The following is a 20,451-nucleotide window of genomic DNA, read 5'->3' as shown; positions in this document are numbered from 1 at the left end:
CACTCTTGGTCTGTCCTCTACCCTTTGACCCGTTTGGCATGGGTGACCTTACCAAGAGCCAGAGATAAAGCCCAGATTCCAACCAACATGGCTCTCTGGGTCACTGAGGCATGCAAGCCTCCAAACCCAATGAAAAGGTTGTGACCCTCAAATATGAAAGCAGAAGTGAGACGAACCCAGAGAGTACAAGGCCACTCACCTTCCTCAACATGTCATCCTGTTCCACATTGTTGATTTCCCCAGAATTGATCTCTCCTTTCAAGGAATATTCATAGAACTTTCCACTGACATTCACCAGTAGAGTGGTCACAGCCCTGTCCTGCAGTGCACAGCCAATCGGAACCTTGCCATGGCCGTTGGTGGAGGGGATGCCGTATCTTAGGATGACTCCCACAAGAAGCCCTGAAAACACAAAAAAAAGGTTGTCATGGAGACACAAGAGACCGCAGATACTGGGAAACAAACAAACTACAAGAGGAACTCTGCAAGTTCAGCAGCGTCTGTAGGAGATTGAGGGGACAGGCATTAATGTTTCGGGTCGAAGTGTTTCTGCAGATGGATTGGTTGTGAAGGAGCACAGTTATAACATGGCACTTTCGTTTCTAGGTGAGCTCTGGAATTGATTCAAAGTACACTTATTATCAAAGGATGTATGCAGTATACAGCCCTGAGATTTGTCTTCCCCACAGATTGCTATGAAACAAAGAGAAACCATGAAACCCAGTCAAAGAAAACCACAAACCCTACACCACCTACCCCCCACAAATGCAAAAAAAAAAGATCATACAAACGACAACAAAAAAAAAAGCAAAATATAAAACACGAAATTGAAAGAGTCCAGGCATATTCCATTCAGCTCAGTTTGTTATCTGCAGGCCACCCCAATCAAAGTCGCCAAAAACACAGCTCAACAAAAAAAAGGCCAGAAACCAGAACACATCATGATGTGAGCTACAGAGTCCAATTCACAAGCCCTGTCGATTAAACATTGTCCAAGAACCAGAAATCCGACACCATCGAGAGAGAGGAAGAGAGGGGCTGTTCGAACACAGGGACCTTCCTCGACAGCAGCAAACGAGAGGCCGGTAGATGGTGCTGAGTACCCACTTGCCTTCCGCACATGCCTCGACAATATCAACCATTCTTGGCGCATGAATCGGCAAAATCACTGAGAAATGGATTTGATTGTGAGCTCGCATCCTGTCACCAAGCATCTTGGCCTCGAGTCTGCATGTCTCTCTCAAAGCCTCGCGGGACCCTCACAGAGATGGCAAAGTGCCAGATCGGTGGTGCGATCGGTTAAGATTATAGCAATAGGAAGAGCCCGATGTAAAATAACAAGAGTGCATCACTGCCTTGTTTTAAAGCAACTTCTTCCATCTAGAAGGACAAAGGCTGTAGATACAAGAAGAAGATTTTCTCCAAGTGTCTCTCCAATATGTGCATCGTTGCCAGATCAAAATCCTAGAACTCACCATTACAACAGCACATTTACAAGGAGCACTGTCACAAGAAAGTAGTATCCATCATCAAGGACCCCTACCATCCAGACCATGCTCTCTTCTCACTACTATTATTGGGTGGGAGATACAGGACTCTCAGGACCCACACCGCCAGGTTCAGGAAGAGTTATTACCCCTCAACCATCAGGCCCCTGAACCAGTGTGGATAACTTCACTCACCTCAACCCTGAACCGATTCCACAACCTACAGACTCACCTTCAAGGACTCTACAACCCCCCTTCTCAGTATTACGTTAATATATAATAAATTTATGATAGAAAAAATTTACTTTAAGAAATGCCATGAGCGACAAGTACAAATGTATTAAAATTACATTTGCTTCTTGACTTTGATTCCCTTGCCAATATCTTAAATCTGTGAATCTTGGTTTTCATCTGCTTCCTTGTTAGCTTGAACCAGTCTGGCCATTCTACTCTGACCTCTCTCATTAACACGGTGTTTTTGCCCATAGAACTGCTGCTCAATGGATGTTTTTAGGTTTTTTTGCACCATTCTCTATAAACTCTAGAGACAGGTATGAGTGCAAATCCCAGATGGACAGCAGTTTCTGAGATACTCAAACCACCCCGTCTGGCACCACAGTAGCGTAGCAGTTAGCACAATGCTATCAAAGCTCGGGGTGTTCCGGATTTCAATTCTGGTGCCGTTCTGTACGAAGGCTCTGTAAGTCCTTCCCTGTGGAATGAATGGGTTTTCCCCAGCTGCTCCAGTTTCTTCCCACAGTCCAAAGATGTTGTCGTCATCGTGGCTATCCCTCGAGGTCAAGGATGATGGTCTTCGTTCCGTTGATCTATGACAGAGCGAAGATGCCTGTGTGTGTATTTGTTTAACGGGTACTTGATGTTGCACTCCAAGGAGGACACGATACTTCACAAATCAACCAACTGATTCCAATGGCATGGAAACCACAATGACTGGAGCTGATGGATTTGTTGCAGCCTTCATCTGCCTTCACAGCTGTTGAGTTCGAAGTAACTTCGTCTGCCTGTCCAACTGTTGATGCCCAAGTTGGATTGCTCTTTGTCAAGGACCTCACCCTCGACCTTACTGCCATGGGTGACCCTACCAAGAGTATAGCTCCAAGCGGCATCGCTCTCGTGATCTCAGGACCACATAATGGAGATTCAAACGAGAGGACATGATTTGAGAGTTAGGGGGCAGAAGTTTAAGGGAAACACGAGGGGGTATTTCTTTACTCAGAGAGTGATAGCTGTGTGGAATGAGCTTCCTGTAGAAGTAGTAGAGGCCAGTTCAGTTGTGTCATTTAAGGTAAAATTGGATAGGTATATGGACAGGAAAGGAGTGGAGGGTTATGGGCTGAGTGCGGGTAGGTGGGACTAGGTGAGATTAAGGGTTCGGCACGGACTAGGAGGGCCAAGATGGCCTGTTTCCGTGCTGTGATTGTTATATGGTTATATATGGTTATAAGCTTCTCCACCACGACAAGGTGACAATACTCAGTTAATTGGCCATTGTGAATTGTCCCATGATTTGGGGGGAATGTGGGATTGCTGGGGGGGCATGGTCTGTAGGGCCAGAAGGACCTACTGCGTGCTTTGTTGCTAAATAAATTTTTAAAAATCTTTCTTCCCTCCATTTACTCTCAATGCACATCTCCATGAGCAGGCAACAGAGGTTTTAAATGTCAGCCTGGCGTGTTCAAAGCAGTGGTTCATTAAACCTCCTCAAGGGCAATTAGTGATGGGAAATAAACAGTGGCTTTGCCAGTGGCACCAACAACTTGAAAAAACACTACAAGAAAGAAAAGAAGCCATCATGAAGGCACACACCGGACACGATTCAAAACACTCAAGGCACAAGATGACTTCCTGCCAGATTTGGAAGAAATCCCACAAGACAACAGCCGCAAAATCTGACAGATGGCAAGAGGAAGGTACTGACATCCTGTAGCATCAGAAGCCAATCTGGCCAAGGAGAGAGTTTAAAATCCCTGTCACCTTCTCAATAAGGGTTACATTAAAAAGCAAATAAAACAGGGAGAAAAGGTATACATGGAATGAGAGAGCAGAGGAAGCAGTAGAAGTGGGTATAAGTATATGTTTATTTAGAGGGGTATTTGGATTGGAAAAGTTTAGAAATTATGGGCCAAACATAGTCAAATGGGATAGCAGGCAGCAAAATGGTAGCCATGGAAAATGTTGGGCTGAAGGGCCTGATTCCATTACTCTGCAGAAACCAGGAGTCACAAATTTCAGGTAAATGGCAAGGGAACCAGAGACGAGATGAAAGCTTGCTTTTTAAAATGCATTTTTATTTAGCTAGGCATTTGAAACTCACTGCCTGAAAGAGCGGGGGAGTAGTGCAAGGTGGACGGATGCATGTACAATCAAAAGAATTGTGAAAATATTTACAAGGAAATAAATTTCCAAAGTAAGGGAATGGGATGGACTAGTAGTTTATTCAAAAGGCCGACCCTGACACAAAAATGTTTCTTTGATCTGCTTGCTGGCTGATAACTATTACTCCCTCAGATCTAAGTCGATTTGTAAAGATCACCCGTGATGTACCTGATAGCACAATAAATCAAAGACAGACAAGTAATCTATTCAACCTCTAAATCTACAATCAGACATAATAGTTATATGCTGTTAAATTAAACAAAATGGAAAACTTGGAGACTTTTTCCCCCTCTTACAAACACAATTGCACAAGTACGGCATTAATGTAACCTTTGTCCTGTTATCAAGAGCAATTCAATTAGAACAAATCAAGTCTTTATCTCAACTCCACCTACACACACTGGTTTTGCACTCCAGAACTCTAATCTCAGTTTGAGGTTACCTCATCTCCAACTGAAATTGACGTAAATTCTCCACCACATCACCCATGACTGGACAAACTCTAATATTTGTGGGGGATGTGGTAGGCCAAGAGTAGGAAGGGGGTAGGGAGAGGGGAATCATGGTTGGGGAAAGGGGAAGGAAGAGGGAACCAGAGAGACAACCTGTAATGATTAATAAACCAATTGTTCAAAATCAAATGACCTTGCCTGGTGCCTCAGGGCTGGGTGTACCTGCACCCCCTGGCCCTAGCACTCCTTCTGTGCCACCTATCCCAAATCCCTCCCGCAGCACTCCACCCTCACTGTTCTCAACTTCCAGATTTACAAACTCTCTACTCCACATTGACAAATACAGTACTGTGCAAACGTCTTGGGCACCCTAGCAATAAATAATTGTGCCCAAGATGCTTGCACAGTACTGTATAGCAGTTATAATGTATAGGAACAGAAACTGCTCTGATTTTTTTTTACATTAGATGTGAAAGAAACATTCATTTCAGAATACCACTGCAAATGCCTACAGTATTTCAAAAGCCAGAAAGACAGACAAGTGGGAATTGTGCATCAGTTAGAAGAATTCCAACCTCAGGTTATGGATTCAAGTCCCATTCCAGAGGCACAAGAAAGTGATGAAGGACGATGCTTCAGTGCTGTAATGAAGGAGGGTCACCAGAGGCCTTGTCTTTGAACCAAATGGAGCTCCTGTTTCCCCCTCGAATGACTGTCAAGCATCAACAATACAATTCGCATTCAAGGACTCGTAAGAGGATCAGAACGAATGTGCAACGGTTGTCAGACTTTATATAAAGTCAGCCGTTCAAAGCAAATTTATTATCAAAGTACATACATGTCACCATGTACAACCCCAAGATTCGATTTCTTGCAGGCATACTCAGTAAATCTAAGAAGATAATAGATCACATGCAAAATGACGGCCAAACAACCAATCTGCAAAAAACAACAAACTATGCAAATACAAAAGAAAAAATAATAATAATAAGTAAGCAATAAGTATCTAGAACATGAGATGAAGAGTCCTTGAAAGTGTGTCCATCGGCTGTGGGAATGTTTGAGTGATGGGGCAAGTGAAGCTGAGTGAAATTATCCCCACTGGTTCAAGAGTACTGGGGTAGTAACTATTCCTGAACCTGGTGATGAGAGTCCTGAGGCCCCTGTATCTGCTTCATGACAGCAGCAGCAAGAAGAGAGCATGTGCTGGGTGGTGGGGGAATGCTGCTCTCCTACTACAGCGCTCCGTGCAGTTGTGCTCAATGGTGACTTAGAAGAGGATCTGAGCGAATACGCCACAGAGTTGTCACCGACTTTATAAAGTCAGGCGTGGACATGTGTGCCCCCACAACATCATTCAGTCTTCCCCAACTAGAAGCCTTGGATGAACCAAGAGATCTACAAACTGATGAGATCAGCGATGTTTAGGTCTTGCATACAGGTACAAGAGGTCCAGGTACAGCCACCGAAAAGTGATCTCACATGCCAAGTGGCAATTCCGAACCAAACTCGAATCAGAGAAGGATGTTCAACAGCAATGGCAGGTCTTGAATGCTTTCACTCCTGCTAAGTGTAACCCCCTGGGTCACCTCAGGCTCGCTCAGCTCGTTCTCGTCTAGGGGGAGCAGCCTTCGGCCCCGCCAAACTGGGTAATCATCCGGTGTGGATGCTGTGTGATGTCCCCGCCTCGCCCAAAAACAGACAGTACACCATAAGCGATTAAATGAGTACAATTTATAAAGGTTACTATAACTAAGTGATTAATAACGATACAGTATATATATGAAGAGAAAAAATAAAGAAAAGGTGCCAAACTTATCAAAGTCCAAACCATTTCGTGCACAACCATTGGAGCTCAATTACTGAAGTCTTCTGGCCACCATTCGATCCCCTCCAAACTCCTCGACTCGCAGCTCAGGACCCTCCGAGTGGTCAACCAAGCACATCTAGCTTCATTCCCCCTCCTCGGAGTACCTCCTGGCCTCAGACCCCCATTCCTCGCCCAGCTTACAGCATTGCGTCCTCTCTCTCAACCCCCTCGCGCCGATCTGCCCAAAAGTCCATCAACAATAGCTTACAGACTCAGAAGAAAGAACATTAACCCCATTTGGTTTACAAAGGAATACAATTCTCGTTATCAGTAAATTTTAACCCAAACAAGCTTCCAGCATTCTCTTGCAACAAAGAAGCATTCCTGCTAGTTAACAAAAGAAGCCCTTTTGATTACATACACAGTAACAAAGAAAAAAGAAGAAACCCCCATTCCTGCTAGTTAACAAAACAAAGAAGCCCTTTTGATTACATACACAGTAACAAAGAAAAAAGAAGAAACCCCCTTTACATAAGTAAAACCGAGTAAAACACGTGACCAGGTTTCACTTCCAGGTGGGGCCAACGTCTTTAGTGCTTGCTTTTGACCGACAAACATGGAGACACATTCACGAGTTCCATAGTCCCCGATGACCCTACAATTTCAGTGTCTGAGGCTGAAGTGAGAGCATCCTTCACGAGGGTGAACCCGATGAAAAGCATCTGGCTCAGACCGAATACCAAACACCTGTGCTGATCAACTGGCTGGAATGCTCACTGGGAACTTTAACCTCTCTCTTTAGCAGTCTGAGGTACCCACCTGCTTCAATTACACTGGTGCGCAAGAAAAACATGGTAATCTGCCTCGACTTTCAGCCACTGTGAGAAAGTGCTTTGAAAGGCTGGTGATGAAACACAACAAATCCTGCCCGAGGAGCAACATGGATTGGCTTCATTTTCTCTACTGCCACCTCAGCTCAACAGCAGATGCCATTTCATTGGCTCTTCACTCAACCCTTGAACAGTTGGACAGCAAAGATGCATACATCAGCATGCTTTTTATTGACTACAGCTCTGCATGCAAAACTATCATCCCCTCAGAAGTAATCCATAAGCTTCAAGACATAGGCCTCAATATCACCTGGACAAACTGGATCCTTAATTTCCTCACTTCAGATCACAGTCAGTTCAACAACATCCCCTACACCAGGGGTCGGCAACGTTTACCACTGAAAGAGCCAATATGGACCCATTTCCCACAGAAAAGAAAACACTGGGAGCCACAAGATGAAATAACACTGCATACAACGGGTTTTTTTTGCCTTTATGCTATGTATAAACAAACTATAATGTGTTGCATTTATGAAATTGATGAACTCCTGCAGAGAAAACGAAATTACATTTCTGCATGCAACAAAAACATTTTGAACTCCGAAAAAAAGAGGTTGGGTTGAAGGTTACTCCATAGGTAGCCTACCTTGGATCGAAGAATTAAAAGAATGCGCGCACTGGCGGGTGTCAGGCATTGGCAGTTGTGATGTATATTAATAGCGATAAAAAAAACACGTTGTAGCGGTGTGCTACACACAGCGCTAAAATAAAGACTGCAGTCAAAGGTAACTTTATTCGAACTAAACAGCCTTGCTTTAAAGCCTCCCTCAACCCGTCCCCGTGGGCGCGGATGCTCCAAAAGACACGTACTCACAAACCCCCATAGGCTATCTCCCTTAGCCGGAACGGTGGCTAATTGTGAGCCGGTTCGGATGTGCCAGGAAACGGTGTCTCCGCAAAGTTTTCAGATTGTACAAGATCACCATAATCTTCAAATTTCGAATTACATTTCAAAAGCTAACAAACCACGGGGAGCCGCATCACAGAGATCAAAGAGCCGCATGTGGCTCCGGAGCCGCAGGTTGCTGACCTCTGCCCTACACAATCAGCACAAGACTGAGTGCTTTACCTCCCACTCTATTCGCTTTATTCTTGTGTCTGTGAAGCTTAGCACTGCCCCAGTGCCATATTTAAGTTTGCTGATGCCACCAGGTAATGACGAATAAGTACACAGGAGGGAAATTAAAAATCTGGCTGAGGGGTGTCTCAGCAACAACCTCTCAATCAATGACAGAACTAAAGAGCTGATTATCGACTTCAGGAGGAGAAAACTGAAAATGCCTGAGCCAGTCCTCATCTGTCCTGGATCCAGCACACAAGTGCCTTTACAAAGAAGGACACAGCATCACTTCTAAATTCTTAGACTTTGTGAAGAGTCGACATATCATCTAAAACTTTGACAAATTTCTGTGATTGCACACTGGAGAGCGGACTGATTGACTGCATCGTGGCGGGGTATGGCACTACCAATGCCTTTGAATGGAAAATCCTCCCAAAAAAAAAAGTGGGTACAGCGCATTCCATCACTGGTAAAGCCCTCCCAGCCATTCAGCATGTCAACAAGGAGTGCTTTTGCAGGAAACCACCATCCATCATTAAGAATCCCCACCACCAAGGCCATGCTCTCTTCTCACTGCTGCCATCAGGGAGGTGGTATAGCAACCTCAAGACCTTCATCACCAGGTTCAGAGGCAACTACTACCCCTCAGCCTTCAGGCTCTTGAACCTGAGGGGATAACTTTACTCACCCTAACACTAAACTGTTCCCACAAACTATGGAGTCACTTTCAAGGACTTTTCGTCTCATGTTCTCAATATTCATTGCTTATTTATTTTTATTTCTGTATTTGCATAGTTTGCCTTCTTTTGCACTTTGGTTGTTTGTCCATCTTGTTGTGTGGGGTTTTTAATTGATTCTATTGTATTTCTTTGTATTTGCTGTGAATGCCCACTAGAAAATGAACTGCGGGTGACACATAGTGACATATATGTACTTTGATAATAAATTTACTTAAGCCAAGTGATCTGACCTGGTCAAGTAATAATAAAATTATTACTAAAATTACTCAGCAGTGACAATACGAGGAAAGAGAAAAACTTGTGTTTTCTATTGATAACCTTTCGATTGAAAAAAGAATTGAAGGATATGTTGTTGAATGCAAAATAAAATCAGCCTGGTAAAGTAGGTGGTGGAGGGGTAGAGGCAGGATGAGCTACTGAAGAGAGGAATAACGCTGAAGGTCCTTTGTGGGCTAGGGTGGAGGTGGAGAGGGGTAGAGGCAGTGAGCTCGCCGGGCCAGAAAACTGACTTATCCATTGACACCCTCTGCCACTCTAGGAAATAAGGCACTGAACAAGGGGAGAAAAAAGGCGTGGATAGTGAAGATGAGAAGAAATGAGCACTGAGGGGCAACAGCAGGCTAAAACTATGGATGTGCCCAGACAACTTTGCTTGTGATGTTGAGGAAGAAAGTAGAAGTTGGTGAAGTGGGAATAAAGATGGCAGGAGATGAGCAATGTGGCAAAAAAAAACAGCAGCATCCATCATTAAGGACCCCTATCAGTGAGGACGTCCCTCTTCTCATTGCTATCACCAGGAAAAAGGTACAGGAGCCTGAAGGCACATACTCATTCAGGAACAGTCATTTGATTTCTGAATGGACATTGAATGCATGAACGCTACCTCACTATTTTAGAGGACCCAAGATTGACCCAAGATACACACCACTCATAAGGGGTGAGAGAAATATTATATAACAAGGAACAGAAGAAAGCAATATTATTTATAGTAAAATATTTAAGTATCAGTAAATATACATAAGACAAAGTAGGATAGATTTCTGCAGTATGGTAATTAAAGGTAATGGGGAAAAGACAGGTAGGTGGAGATGAGCCCATGGCCAGATCAGCCATGAACTTATGGAATGGAGGAGCAGGCTCAACAGGCCGGACTCCTGCTCCAATTCTTATTATAAAAATATTACATCTTACTGTAATTTCACAGTTTTTATTATGTATTGCAATGTTCTGCTGCCGCAAAAGCAACTAATTTCACGACATCTGCGAGTGATATTAAAAGGTTCAAAGCCTGACTCTGATTTTGAGGGAGAAGGAATCAGATGAAATAGGAAAATGTACCATAAAAATGGGGAGATTGAAATTATTCCAGTATGGAGATTCTGAACATGGGCAATGCCGTTGCCTGTGATTATGCTCCCAGTACACACTGAGCTTGCTGGGGGGAAGCAGCTGAGAAAGAGCGGGCATAAAACTGGAATTGGAACAAACAGCCGTGAGCGCCTGCACCATAAACTGACCGCATCCCCAAGTCACCCAGATCAGTTAATTTAGCCAGCAGACAGCAAGATTAGGTTAACACGTCCAGTCCTGGTTAATTAGGAAGGAAGCCATTTGTTGTAAGGGAGGGAAGAGGATATTTAAATTAAACAGGAAGTCATTCAAGAGAAGAATTAGTTCCAGCCAACAAAATGCCAGGATGAGACCCACGATCAAGCTTCAAACCTCTGCCTCATTTCCATGTGACCGCTGTTGGCATTCATTTCCTGCTACAAGTATGCTCCCGTCACCACTTGGCTACACAACACTAAAGGCTTGTAAACAAATGACATGAACACCAAGGAATGTGAAGCTGCCTTCACTGAAATAGATAAAGAAGCAGGTCCTGTGCTTATCACATGAAGCACTTAATTCACAAATTTACTCCGCAGGCTGGGATTGCTGATTAGCATTGGCGCTTGTATCTGAGAGAAGTGGGTTCATTGCTGTGGCACGAAGATTACATTAACACAATTTATTTATAAATCAGAAAGGGAAGGGCTGAAAAGCCTTTTTAGTTTCTGTAGGCTGCTCCTGTTACATCAAGGTCAAATTAGCAGAAACCTAGACGATACAGCTCAGCAAGGACAGCCCGATGCCGATCCATGTACCCATGTTTTCAATTCAGTATCGATTGGGAAATGTTTCAGATAGATTTCCCATTTAATTGGCTTAGGCACCTGTATCTTCAAAAAGTATGTAACCTGCTGGTTCACTGATATTTTCAAAAGTTCAAAGTAAATTTATTACCAAACTATGTAGATGTCACCACATGCTAACTTGAAAACAGAAAAATAGTTTCACCTTTCCAAGTACATTTATTATCAAAGTATGTATACATTATACAGCCTTGAGTCTTGTCTCCTGAAAGGCAGCCACGAAACAAAAAAACTCCAAAAGAACCCATTTAAAAAAAACGTCAAACACTAGTGCATAGAGAGGACAAAAACATCTTACAAACAATAAAAGTAAGCAAATAGCATTTAGAACTGAAGTTTTACAATAGACACAAAGCCTGGCATCCCTGCAGCTGGGGCAGACCACAGCTTCAGTTCAATGCAGAGCTGAGTAAACATCCCAGAGCAGCGAGCAGGGCCAGGCATGAAACCGGCCCATCTCTCACCTCCGGTCCTGACATCCTGACCTTTACAATCTGACCCGTGTTCAAGTCATCCAAACATCAGGTTGTTCTTCACTCTTTGACAGCTCTGGGGCCTGGACCATGCCACCACGATTCGACCTGTACCCAACCTTTCCAATTCGACCCTGCACTTAAATCAGACATCGGGAATACCCTTGCTCCCACTCCCGCCATACCCCACCTTCACCTCCTCCTCCTGCCTCTGCTCACTTGTTCTTGCCTCTGCACACCTCTTCATTGTTAGTGGTGATAGTTATTACTAAATAATGTGTGATTATTTAGTTATTACTAAATAGTGGTGATAGTTATTATTAAAAGTTTTCTTTGTTCTGTATTTTGCGCCGATAGTAGTCGCTGGGCATCACCAGTGCCATTTTAAATCAGTAGAATCAATGAAAAACTACAGACTAAAATTGACAAATATTCAACATGCAAAAGGCAGGAAACTGTGCAAATGAAAGAAAATAATTAATACTGAGAATACGAATTGTGGCGTCCTTGGGAGTGAGTTTAATCAATTATGGAATCAGTTCAGAGTTATGTTATCCACACTGGCTCAGGCACTGGACTGTGCCTGGTGGTTGGGACCCAAGATCTCATCAGCTCATGACTCTGCTAGCCATGAAGCCAGTAGGGTTCATAAAATTATTGTGAACTTAGACTCGCAGGGTGGAGCACCAGCATTTGGGGATTAATCCAACTGAATGTGTGGGTGGGGGTGTGGTAAAGGGGTTTGTTTTGCTGTCGTTGTGGTTTGGCTGCGCGTTGCTCTGCTGAACGTGGCGGAGGAACGCGTGGTGACACTCGTGGGTTGCCCCCACCCCCAGCACATCCTCAGATTGCGTTGGTTGTCAGCATGAATGTCGCATTTCACCATGGGTTTCCAAGTGCGCATGATAAATAAATCCAGAGCAGCACACACAAAGTGCTGGAGGAACTCAGCAGATCTGGCAGCATCCACGGAAATGAATAGACGGTCGGCTTTTTTGGGCCGAGACCCTTCTTCAGGGCTGGAAAGGAAGGGGGAAGATGCCAGAATTAAAGAAGGTGGGGTGAGGGGAAGGAGTACTAGCAAGGTGATAGGTGAAGGTAAAGGGCTGGAGAGACAGGAACCTGATAGGAGAGGAGAATGGACCATAGGAGAAAGGGAAGGGGAGATAATAAGCAGGTGAGAAGAAGTCAGAGGCCAGAGTGGGGAATAGAAGACGGGAGAAGAGGGAAATAATTTTTTTTAACTGGAAGGAGAAATCAGCACTCCAGCCATCAGGTATGAATCATGTATTAAATGCTGACTGAAGCTGAGAAAATGTAGTTATTACTCAAGAGGCTAATCAAACCACGGATGAATCAAGAAAATACCATGTGTTTATAGTGGACTATGTCCGGAACAAATGTATTCAAATCTGAGCATAAGGCAACTTCAAATAGCATTTAACTGGCTTTGACAGGATTAAAAAATAACAACAATTACACAAAACTCTGATCCACTGAGAAAACTGATGAAGGTAATGGCAGGTGGGGTTTTCCTGCACTTTAGTAAGGCATATGACAATGATCCAGGAGGTTAAAGCACAAGGCATCCAAGATGTGTTGGCAAACGGGATGAATCATGGCTTCATGACAGGAAGCAGAGAGTACTGGTGGTTGAGTGTTTTTCTGATTGTATGTCGGTAACAAGTGTGAACCACGATGATCGCTTGGGGACTTTATATGTTTGCAACGTACACAAAAACACATGGCTTGGGTGAGAATGTAGGAGGCCTGATTGTAAACTTTCCAAACGACCGAAAAAACTGAGTCATAGCTAACAAAGATTGTCAAAGCAGGCAGCTGGACTTGGATCATAAGACCACAAGTCGTAGGAGCAGAATTCGGCCATTTGGCACAGAGACTGCTCTGTTATACCCGATTTATTTTCCCTCTCAGTCATATTCCTCTTGTCTTTTCCTCACCATTATCTTTGACACCCTTACTAATCACGATTCTATCTACCTCTACTTTAACCACACTCAATAACCTGGCCTCCTCAGCCATCTGTGGCAATGAATTCCAGAGTCACCATACTCTGGCTGAAGAAATTCCTCCTCATCTCTTTTGTAAAGGGATGTCCCTCTATTCTGAGGCTGTGCCTTCTGGTCCTAGAATCCCCTACTATTGGAAATATCCTCTCCACATCCACTCTATCCAGGCCTTTCAAAATTTGATAGCTTTCAAAAAGATTCCCCCTCCCCCCCATTCCTTCAAAACGCCACGAAATACAGGCCCAGCTTCATCAGATAATCCTTACACGTTAACCCTTTCACCTCTGGGATCATTCTTGTGAACTTCTCTGGACCATTCCAATGCCTGCATATCATTTAAATATGGGGTCCAAAACTTCTCACTATACTACCAATGTGATCTGACTAATGCCATACCAAACCCTAGCAACTGGCTGGATAGGTCAAAATATGGCAGATGGAATTTAATCCCGACAAGTCTGAGGTCATGCACGGAGATATTGAGTAAAGTCAAATTCTGGAAGATATCATCATCATCATCATGAGCTGTGTGGTATGACATGGGCAATCATGGGATGTAATGTTAAAATTGTACAAGGCATTGGTAAGGCCAAATTTGGAATATTGTGTGCAGTTCTAGTCACCGAATTATAGGAAAGATATCAATAAATTAGAGACAGTGCAGAGACGATTTACTAGGATGTTACCTGGGTTTCAGCACTTCAGTTACAGAGAAAGGTTGAACAAGTTAGGTCTCTATTCATTGGAGCGTAGGTTGAGGGGGGATTTGATCGAGGTATTTAACATTTTGAGAGGGATAGATAGAGATGACGTGAATAGGCTGTTTCCATTGAGAGTAGGGGAGATTCAAGCTAGAGGACATGATTTGAGAGTTAGGGGGCAGAAGTTTAAGGGAAACACGAGGGGGTATTTCTCTACTCAGAGAGTGATAGCTGTGTGGAATGAGCTTCCTGTAGAAGTAGTAGAGGCCAGTTCAGTTGTGTCATTTAAGGTAAAATTGGATAGGTATATGGACAGGAAAGGAGTGGAGGGTTATGGGCTCAGTGTGGGTAGGTGGGACTAGGTGAGATTAAGAGTTCGGCACGGACTAGGAGGGCCGAGATGGCCTGTTTCCGTGCTGTGATTGTTATATGGTTATATGTACTTGGCAAATCTTTCTACTGAAGTGGTTTGCCATTGCCTTCTTCTGGTCAGTGTCTTTACAAAACGGGTGATCCCAGCCATTATCAATACTCTTCAGAGATTGTCTGCCCGGCGTCAGTGGTTGCACAACCAGGACTTGCGAGGTGCACCAGCTGTTCACGTGACCATCCACCACCTATTCCCCTGGCTTCACGTGACCCTGATGAGGGTGCACAACAGGTGCTATACCTTGCCCAAGGGATCCCCAACTGTGGATGCTGCTTTCCCGCAACAGCACTCCATGTAGACCAGCGCAGTGGTAGGGAGGGCTTTACCTGTGATGGGCTGGGCCACATCCACTACTTTTTGCAGGATTATCCATTCAAGGACATTGGTGTTTCCATACCAGGCGGTGACGCAACCAGTCCATATACTCTCCATCGCACGTAGAAGTTTGTCCAAGTTTTAGATGACATGCCTAATTTTCCTAAACTTCTCAGAGAGGTGCTGCCTTGCTTTTTTAGTAATGGCACTTACATGCTGGACCCAGGACAGATCCTCTTAAGTGATAACACAAGGAAGTTAAAGTTGCTGACTCTCTCCACCTGATCCCCCAGTGAGAACTGGCTCATGGAAACCTTCATCTCCTGACCTTTCACCCACATGAGGTGGAGGTTAAAGAAGTACCTCCTCTCCCACACAACTTGCTCCGGTGATGGTAACAATTACTATTATGTGACAAGGTCCTCAATTAATGTTTCGAATTAGAAGCAACATATTGTACAGAGCCCGAATTTGAAACAAAGAGGACAACAGGGCAAGATATTTACAAAGCTCGTCTGGTTCCTTTTGCTGTTTGATAATCATAAGATTATTGCAGATGAGGAACAAGATATTCATCTCCTCGTAAAATCCTACAATTTTCCATTTTACAATATCCAATTGGTCCTCAAGTGAACAATTCTAAAAAAAAAATTATTAATCGCCCAATCCAAGTGTTGCTTACTTCCTGCTTCATCCTAAATTTATGTACTTATCCACCTCTGACATTTCCCTCCCCTTCCTCGGACTCTGTCTCCATCTCTGAAGACAAACAGTCAACTAACACCTATTATAAACTACTGATTCCCACAGTTATTTTGACTATACCTTTTCTCATCCTGTCTCCTGTAAAAATGCCATTCCCTTTTCTCAGTTCCTTTGTCCCCACCGCATCTCTTCCCAGGAAGTGGTTTCCCATTCCAGGACATCTGCGATGTTCTCCTTCTCTAAAGGACAGAGTTTGCCTCCTTCTATTACTGATGCTGCCCTCACCTGCATCGCTTCCATTTCCCGTACATCTGCACTCATCCTATCTTCCCATCGCTGTAATAGTGATAGAGTTCCTCTTGTCCTTACCTACCACCACATCACATTCAACACATTATCATCTGCAACTTCTGCCATCTTCAAAGGGATCCTACCACTAAACATATCTTTACCTAACTCCCCCATCCCCTTCCACTTTCTGCAGGGATTGCTCCCTCAGTGATTCCCCTATCCATTTGTTCCTCCCCACTAATCTCCCTCCCAGCACTTACCCCTGCAAGCTGCCCATTCACCTCCTCTCTCATCTCCGTTCAGGACCCCAAACAGTCCTTCCAGGTGAGGCAACATTTCACCTGGGAATCTGAGGGGGTTGTTAATTGTGTCCTGTGCTCCCAAGGCAGCATCCTCTATATTAACGAGATCCGGGATAGATTGGGACACTGCTTTGTCAAGCACCTCCGCTCCATCTGCCAAAAGCTGAACATCCCAGTGGCCAAACATATTAATTCAATTTCATTTTAAAATCTTTTTTTTATTAATTATTATTGAAGATTAACAAAAAATACATTAAGTCAATGTCATTATGTACAATAAAGAATTAAATTAGCAAATAACTGATTAACGAAGCTAAGCAATATATCAATAATAAGAAGAAAAAATAAAGTGTTAATTTTTTTTGAAAGAAAAAGAACTCCTACTAACTAAAAAAAACCCTACTAACTGAACCCCCCCCCAAAAAAAAAACTATTGGGAGCACAACCCCGGAGCTATACATCATACAAGCTTCCATAAAAACATCAATCCACCACCTCAAATCCATTTAAAGAAATGCCCTAGTTTGGAGAAAATCAGAAGTCGAACTTTTGATTCTCGATTTGATTTTGAGAAAAGGTGGGGTTCATTCGCCCGCTACTATCATCTGATTTGAGTTAATTAATATAGTTTCCTTCCAAACATTTTAATTCCCATTCCCATATGTTCATCCATGGCCTCCTCTTGTCCTCTTCAGGGTGGAGAAGCAACACCTTATATTACATCTGGGTATCCTGATGGTATGAATAGATTTCTCCTTCCATTTGAAAAAATATGTCCCTCCTCCTCATTGTAAATTGTCTCGTAATTAGGCTAGGATTAAATCGGAGGGGGGTGTGAGGGAGGGAATTGCTGGGCAGCATGGCTCCAAGGACCGAAAGAGCCAATTCCCTGCTGTATCACAATAAATAAATACAATTTATATATTTCTATCCAGTCTTCAGGACCAGATTTATCATTGACACGCCATGATATTAGTTTTGTGGGGGCAGTACAGTGAATAAAAAACTACTGTGAATTACATGATTGTAAAATAAATAAGAAATGCAAAAAGAGAGCTAAGTAGTGAGGGGGTGTTCATGGACCGTTCATAAATCTGATGGTGGAGGGGAGGAGGTTATTTCTAAGATGTTTTCATGGTCTTTTCCCCTATCAATGAAGAGGGCACGTTTGACCAACTTCTCCTTATAGGTGATACTTTCTCATTCAGGCAACATCCTGGTGAAGATCTTCTGCTCTTTCTCCAAATCTTCCGCATACTTCTTGCAAAGCAGTGACCAGAAATGCACACAAATTTCCAAGAGCAGCTCAACCAAAAGTTTCATACAATTGTAACACAACGTCCCAACTTTTGTACTCAATACCCCAAACAATGAAAGCAAGCATGCTGTACCCCTTTACTACTCCAGATTGTGTAGGGAGCTATGGACTTGCACACAAAGATCACTCTGTACATCAATGCCCCTCGGCATCTGACCATTTACTATACAATATCTACACATCATGAGAAATTCATTTTAATTCACATTATGTAGAAATATTTTAATACCGTATTATGATACAGCAGGAGCAAATAGAAGACACATGGAGTTGGTGTTTGAAATAATGGATGATTTATTAAAAAAATTGGTGCACACCAGGAGGCCAGTCAAAGCTGATCTAGCTGAGCAGGAATTTGGTTCAGCTTTAATACTCTCAGACAAAAAGATTACCAGTAAAACTACATTTTGATAACTGAATGGTGGCAACTGGAGGATCTAATTAAGTAACAGACTAGGTTTCTGATTACAAATAAAATGATTATCCACAGGTCTAACAGTAAATCCAATTTTCTATTACAACAATGGGTGCACACTGTTAACATAATCAATCTGAGTTGGATAGTCCACACCGGGGGGTGGGGGGGGGGGATGAAAAGAGCTACTTTTTAAAATCAGGGCAGCAATCAAGATTTTGAAGGCAACATTTTGCAGCAGTTTTTCCTGAGTTGAGCAGCTACCAGTAAGAGGGATCCATGAGAAAGGGCTCATAAGAATTATCCACATGCAAGTGGAACAGCTGTTCCTTTGGAGTGTGCCAGTCTTTAGATTTGCATTGGTTCATTGGGCTTAGGTGAGATCAGGGTTGGGCGAGGTAGACTGTCTTGTAAGTTACTCATTCTCTGTTCTTGGGAGTTCATTCTGCATCTATTAGGGCACAGTATTGTGAGAATGGGTCCAGGGGCAGTGTTTTGTACTGTGTGTGGTATGTGGGAAGTCTGGGAGATGTCCAGTCCCCAGGATAAACACATCTGCACCAAGTACAACAAGCTTCAGCTCCTGAGAGAACGTATTAAGGAACTGGAGCTGCAACTCGATGAACTTCGGCTCATACTGGGGAACGAGGTGGTGACAGACAGGAATTACAGGGAGGCAGTCACCCCTAGATTGCAGGAGACAGGTAACTGGGTGACTGTTAGGAGAAGGAGGGGAAATGTACGGCCAGTGCAGAATACACCTGTGGCCTTTTCCCTCAATAATTAAGTACCTAACTTTAGACACTATTGAGGGGGATGACTTACTAGGGGGAGCCACAGTGACTGGTCCCTGACACTGAGTCTGGTTCTATGGCCCTGAACAGCAGAGATGTTAAGAGGTTGATAGGTGATTCCTTAGTCAGAGGAACAGAGACGAGGTTCTGGGGGCACGATACAGATACCGGATGGTACGTTGCCTGCCTGGTGCCAGGACCAGGGATGTCTCAGATCATGTCCATGGCATTCTCAAGGGTGAGGATGAGCAGCCAGAAGTCTTGATACTTACTGGCATCAATAATAGAGGTGGACAAGGTGAGGCAGTCCTGGAGATAAATTTTAGGGAGCTAGGTAGAAAGCTGACAAACAGGACCTACAGAGTAGTAATCTCTGGATTGCTGCCGTGCCACGTGACAGTGAGGGCAAGAATAGGGTGATTTGGCAGGTGAATGCATTGCCGAAGAACTGGTTCAGGGGGCAGGGGTTCAGATTTATGGATCACTGAGATCTCTTCTGAGGAAGGTATGACCTGTATAAAAGAAACGAGTTACATCTGAACCCAAGGGGGTTCAATATCCTTGTGGGCAGGTATGCTAGAGCTGTTCAGGTGGATTTAAACTAATTTGGCAGGGAGATGGGAACCAGAGTGACTGTGCTGAAGATGAGGTAGTTGGTTTACAAGTAGAGGCAATGTATAGTGAGACTACTAGCAAGGAGAGGTTGATAGGGCAAAATTGCAGTCAAAAGGAAGAGTTACAATATGAAAGGCAGAGAAAAGAAAATCAAAACCAGTAAATACGGGAAGGAAGGCATTATATTTGAATGCACACAGAATACAGAGCAAGTTCAATGAATTTGTAGCACAGTTACAGACTGGCAAGTATAACATTGTAGGCATCATAGAATCATGGCTGAAAGAAGATTATAACTGGGAGCTAAATGTCCAAGGATACACATTGTATCAAAAGGACAGGCAGGAAGGCAGAGGGAGTGGCATTGCTGTTGGTAAAAAAAAATTAAATCATGAGAAAGAGGTGACATGGGGTCAGAAGGTGTTGAATCATTGTGGATAGAGCTAAGGAACTGCAAGGGTAAAATGACCCAGATGGGAATTACATGCAGACCCCAAACAGTAATAACAATGTGGCCTGCAAGTTACAATGGGATATAGAAAATACATGCCAAATGGGCAATGTTACAATCATCCTGGAGGATTTCATTATGCAGGTAGATTGGAAAAATCAGGTTGGTGCTGGATCCCAAATAAGGGAATTTCTAGAATGCCTATGAGAAGCCTTTTTAGAGTAGCTCTTGTTGAGCCCACTAGAGGATCAGCTATTCTGGATTGGGTGTTATGCAATGAACCAGAATTCATTAAGGAGGCTGAATGTAAAAGAACCCTTAGGAGAAAGTGATCATAATATGATAGAATTCACCGTGCAAGTTGAGAAAGAGAAGCTCAAGTCAGAAGTATCAGTATTACAGTGGAGTAATGAGAATTACAGAGGCATGAGAGAGAAGTTGGTCAGAATTGACTGGAAAACAACACTGGCAGGGACGATGGCACAGCAGCAATGACTAGGATTTCTGGAAGCAATTTGGAAGGCACAGGATATATACATCCCAAAAAGGAGCAAGTAGTATCCTAAAAGGCACGATAACA

At 43.5% G+C, this 20,451-nt stretch overlaps 1 protein-coding gene across 1 annotated transcript in view; it reads right to left on the bottom strand.

The window, feature by feature from the left end:
* The window catches only part of slc9a7 (solute carrier family 9 member 7), a 223,108-nt gene that overhangs the window by 86,909 nt on the left and 115,748 nt on the right, over positions 1 to 20,451 (bottom strand). The window contains exon 5 of the mRNA XM_059963829.1: positions 200 to 402. Coding sequence (XP_059819812.1) covers positions 200 to 402 — 203 coding nt within the window. The remainder of the gene's footprint in view (positions 1 to 199; positions 403 to 20,451) is intronic.

Source organism: Hypanus sabinus, chromosome 3 (genome assembly GCF_030144855.1).
Source record: "Hypanus sabinus isolate sHypSab1 chromosome 3, sHypSab1.hap1, whole genome shotgun sequence".
Taxonomy (NCBI): domain Eukaryota; kingdom Metazoa; phylum Chordata; class Chondrichthyes; order Myliobatiformes; family Dasyatidae; genus Hypanus; species Hypanus sabinus.
The sequence above is the reverse complement of the archived record's forward strand: the minus strand, read 5'-3'. Positions and strand labels throughout refer to the sequence as shown.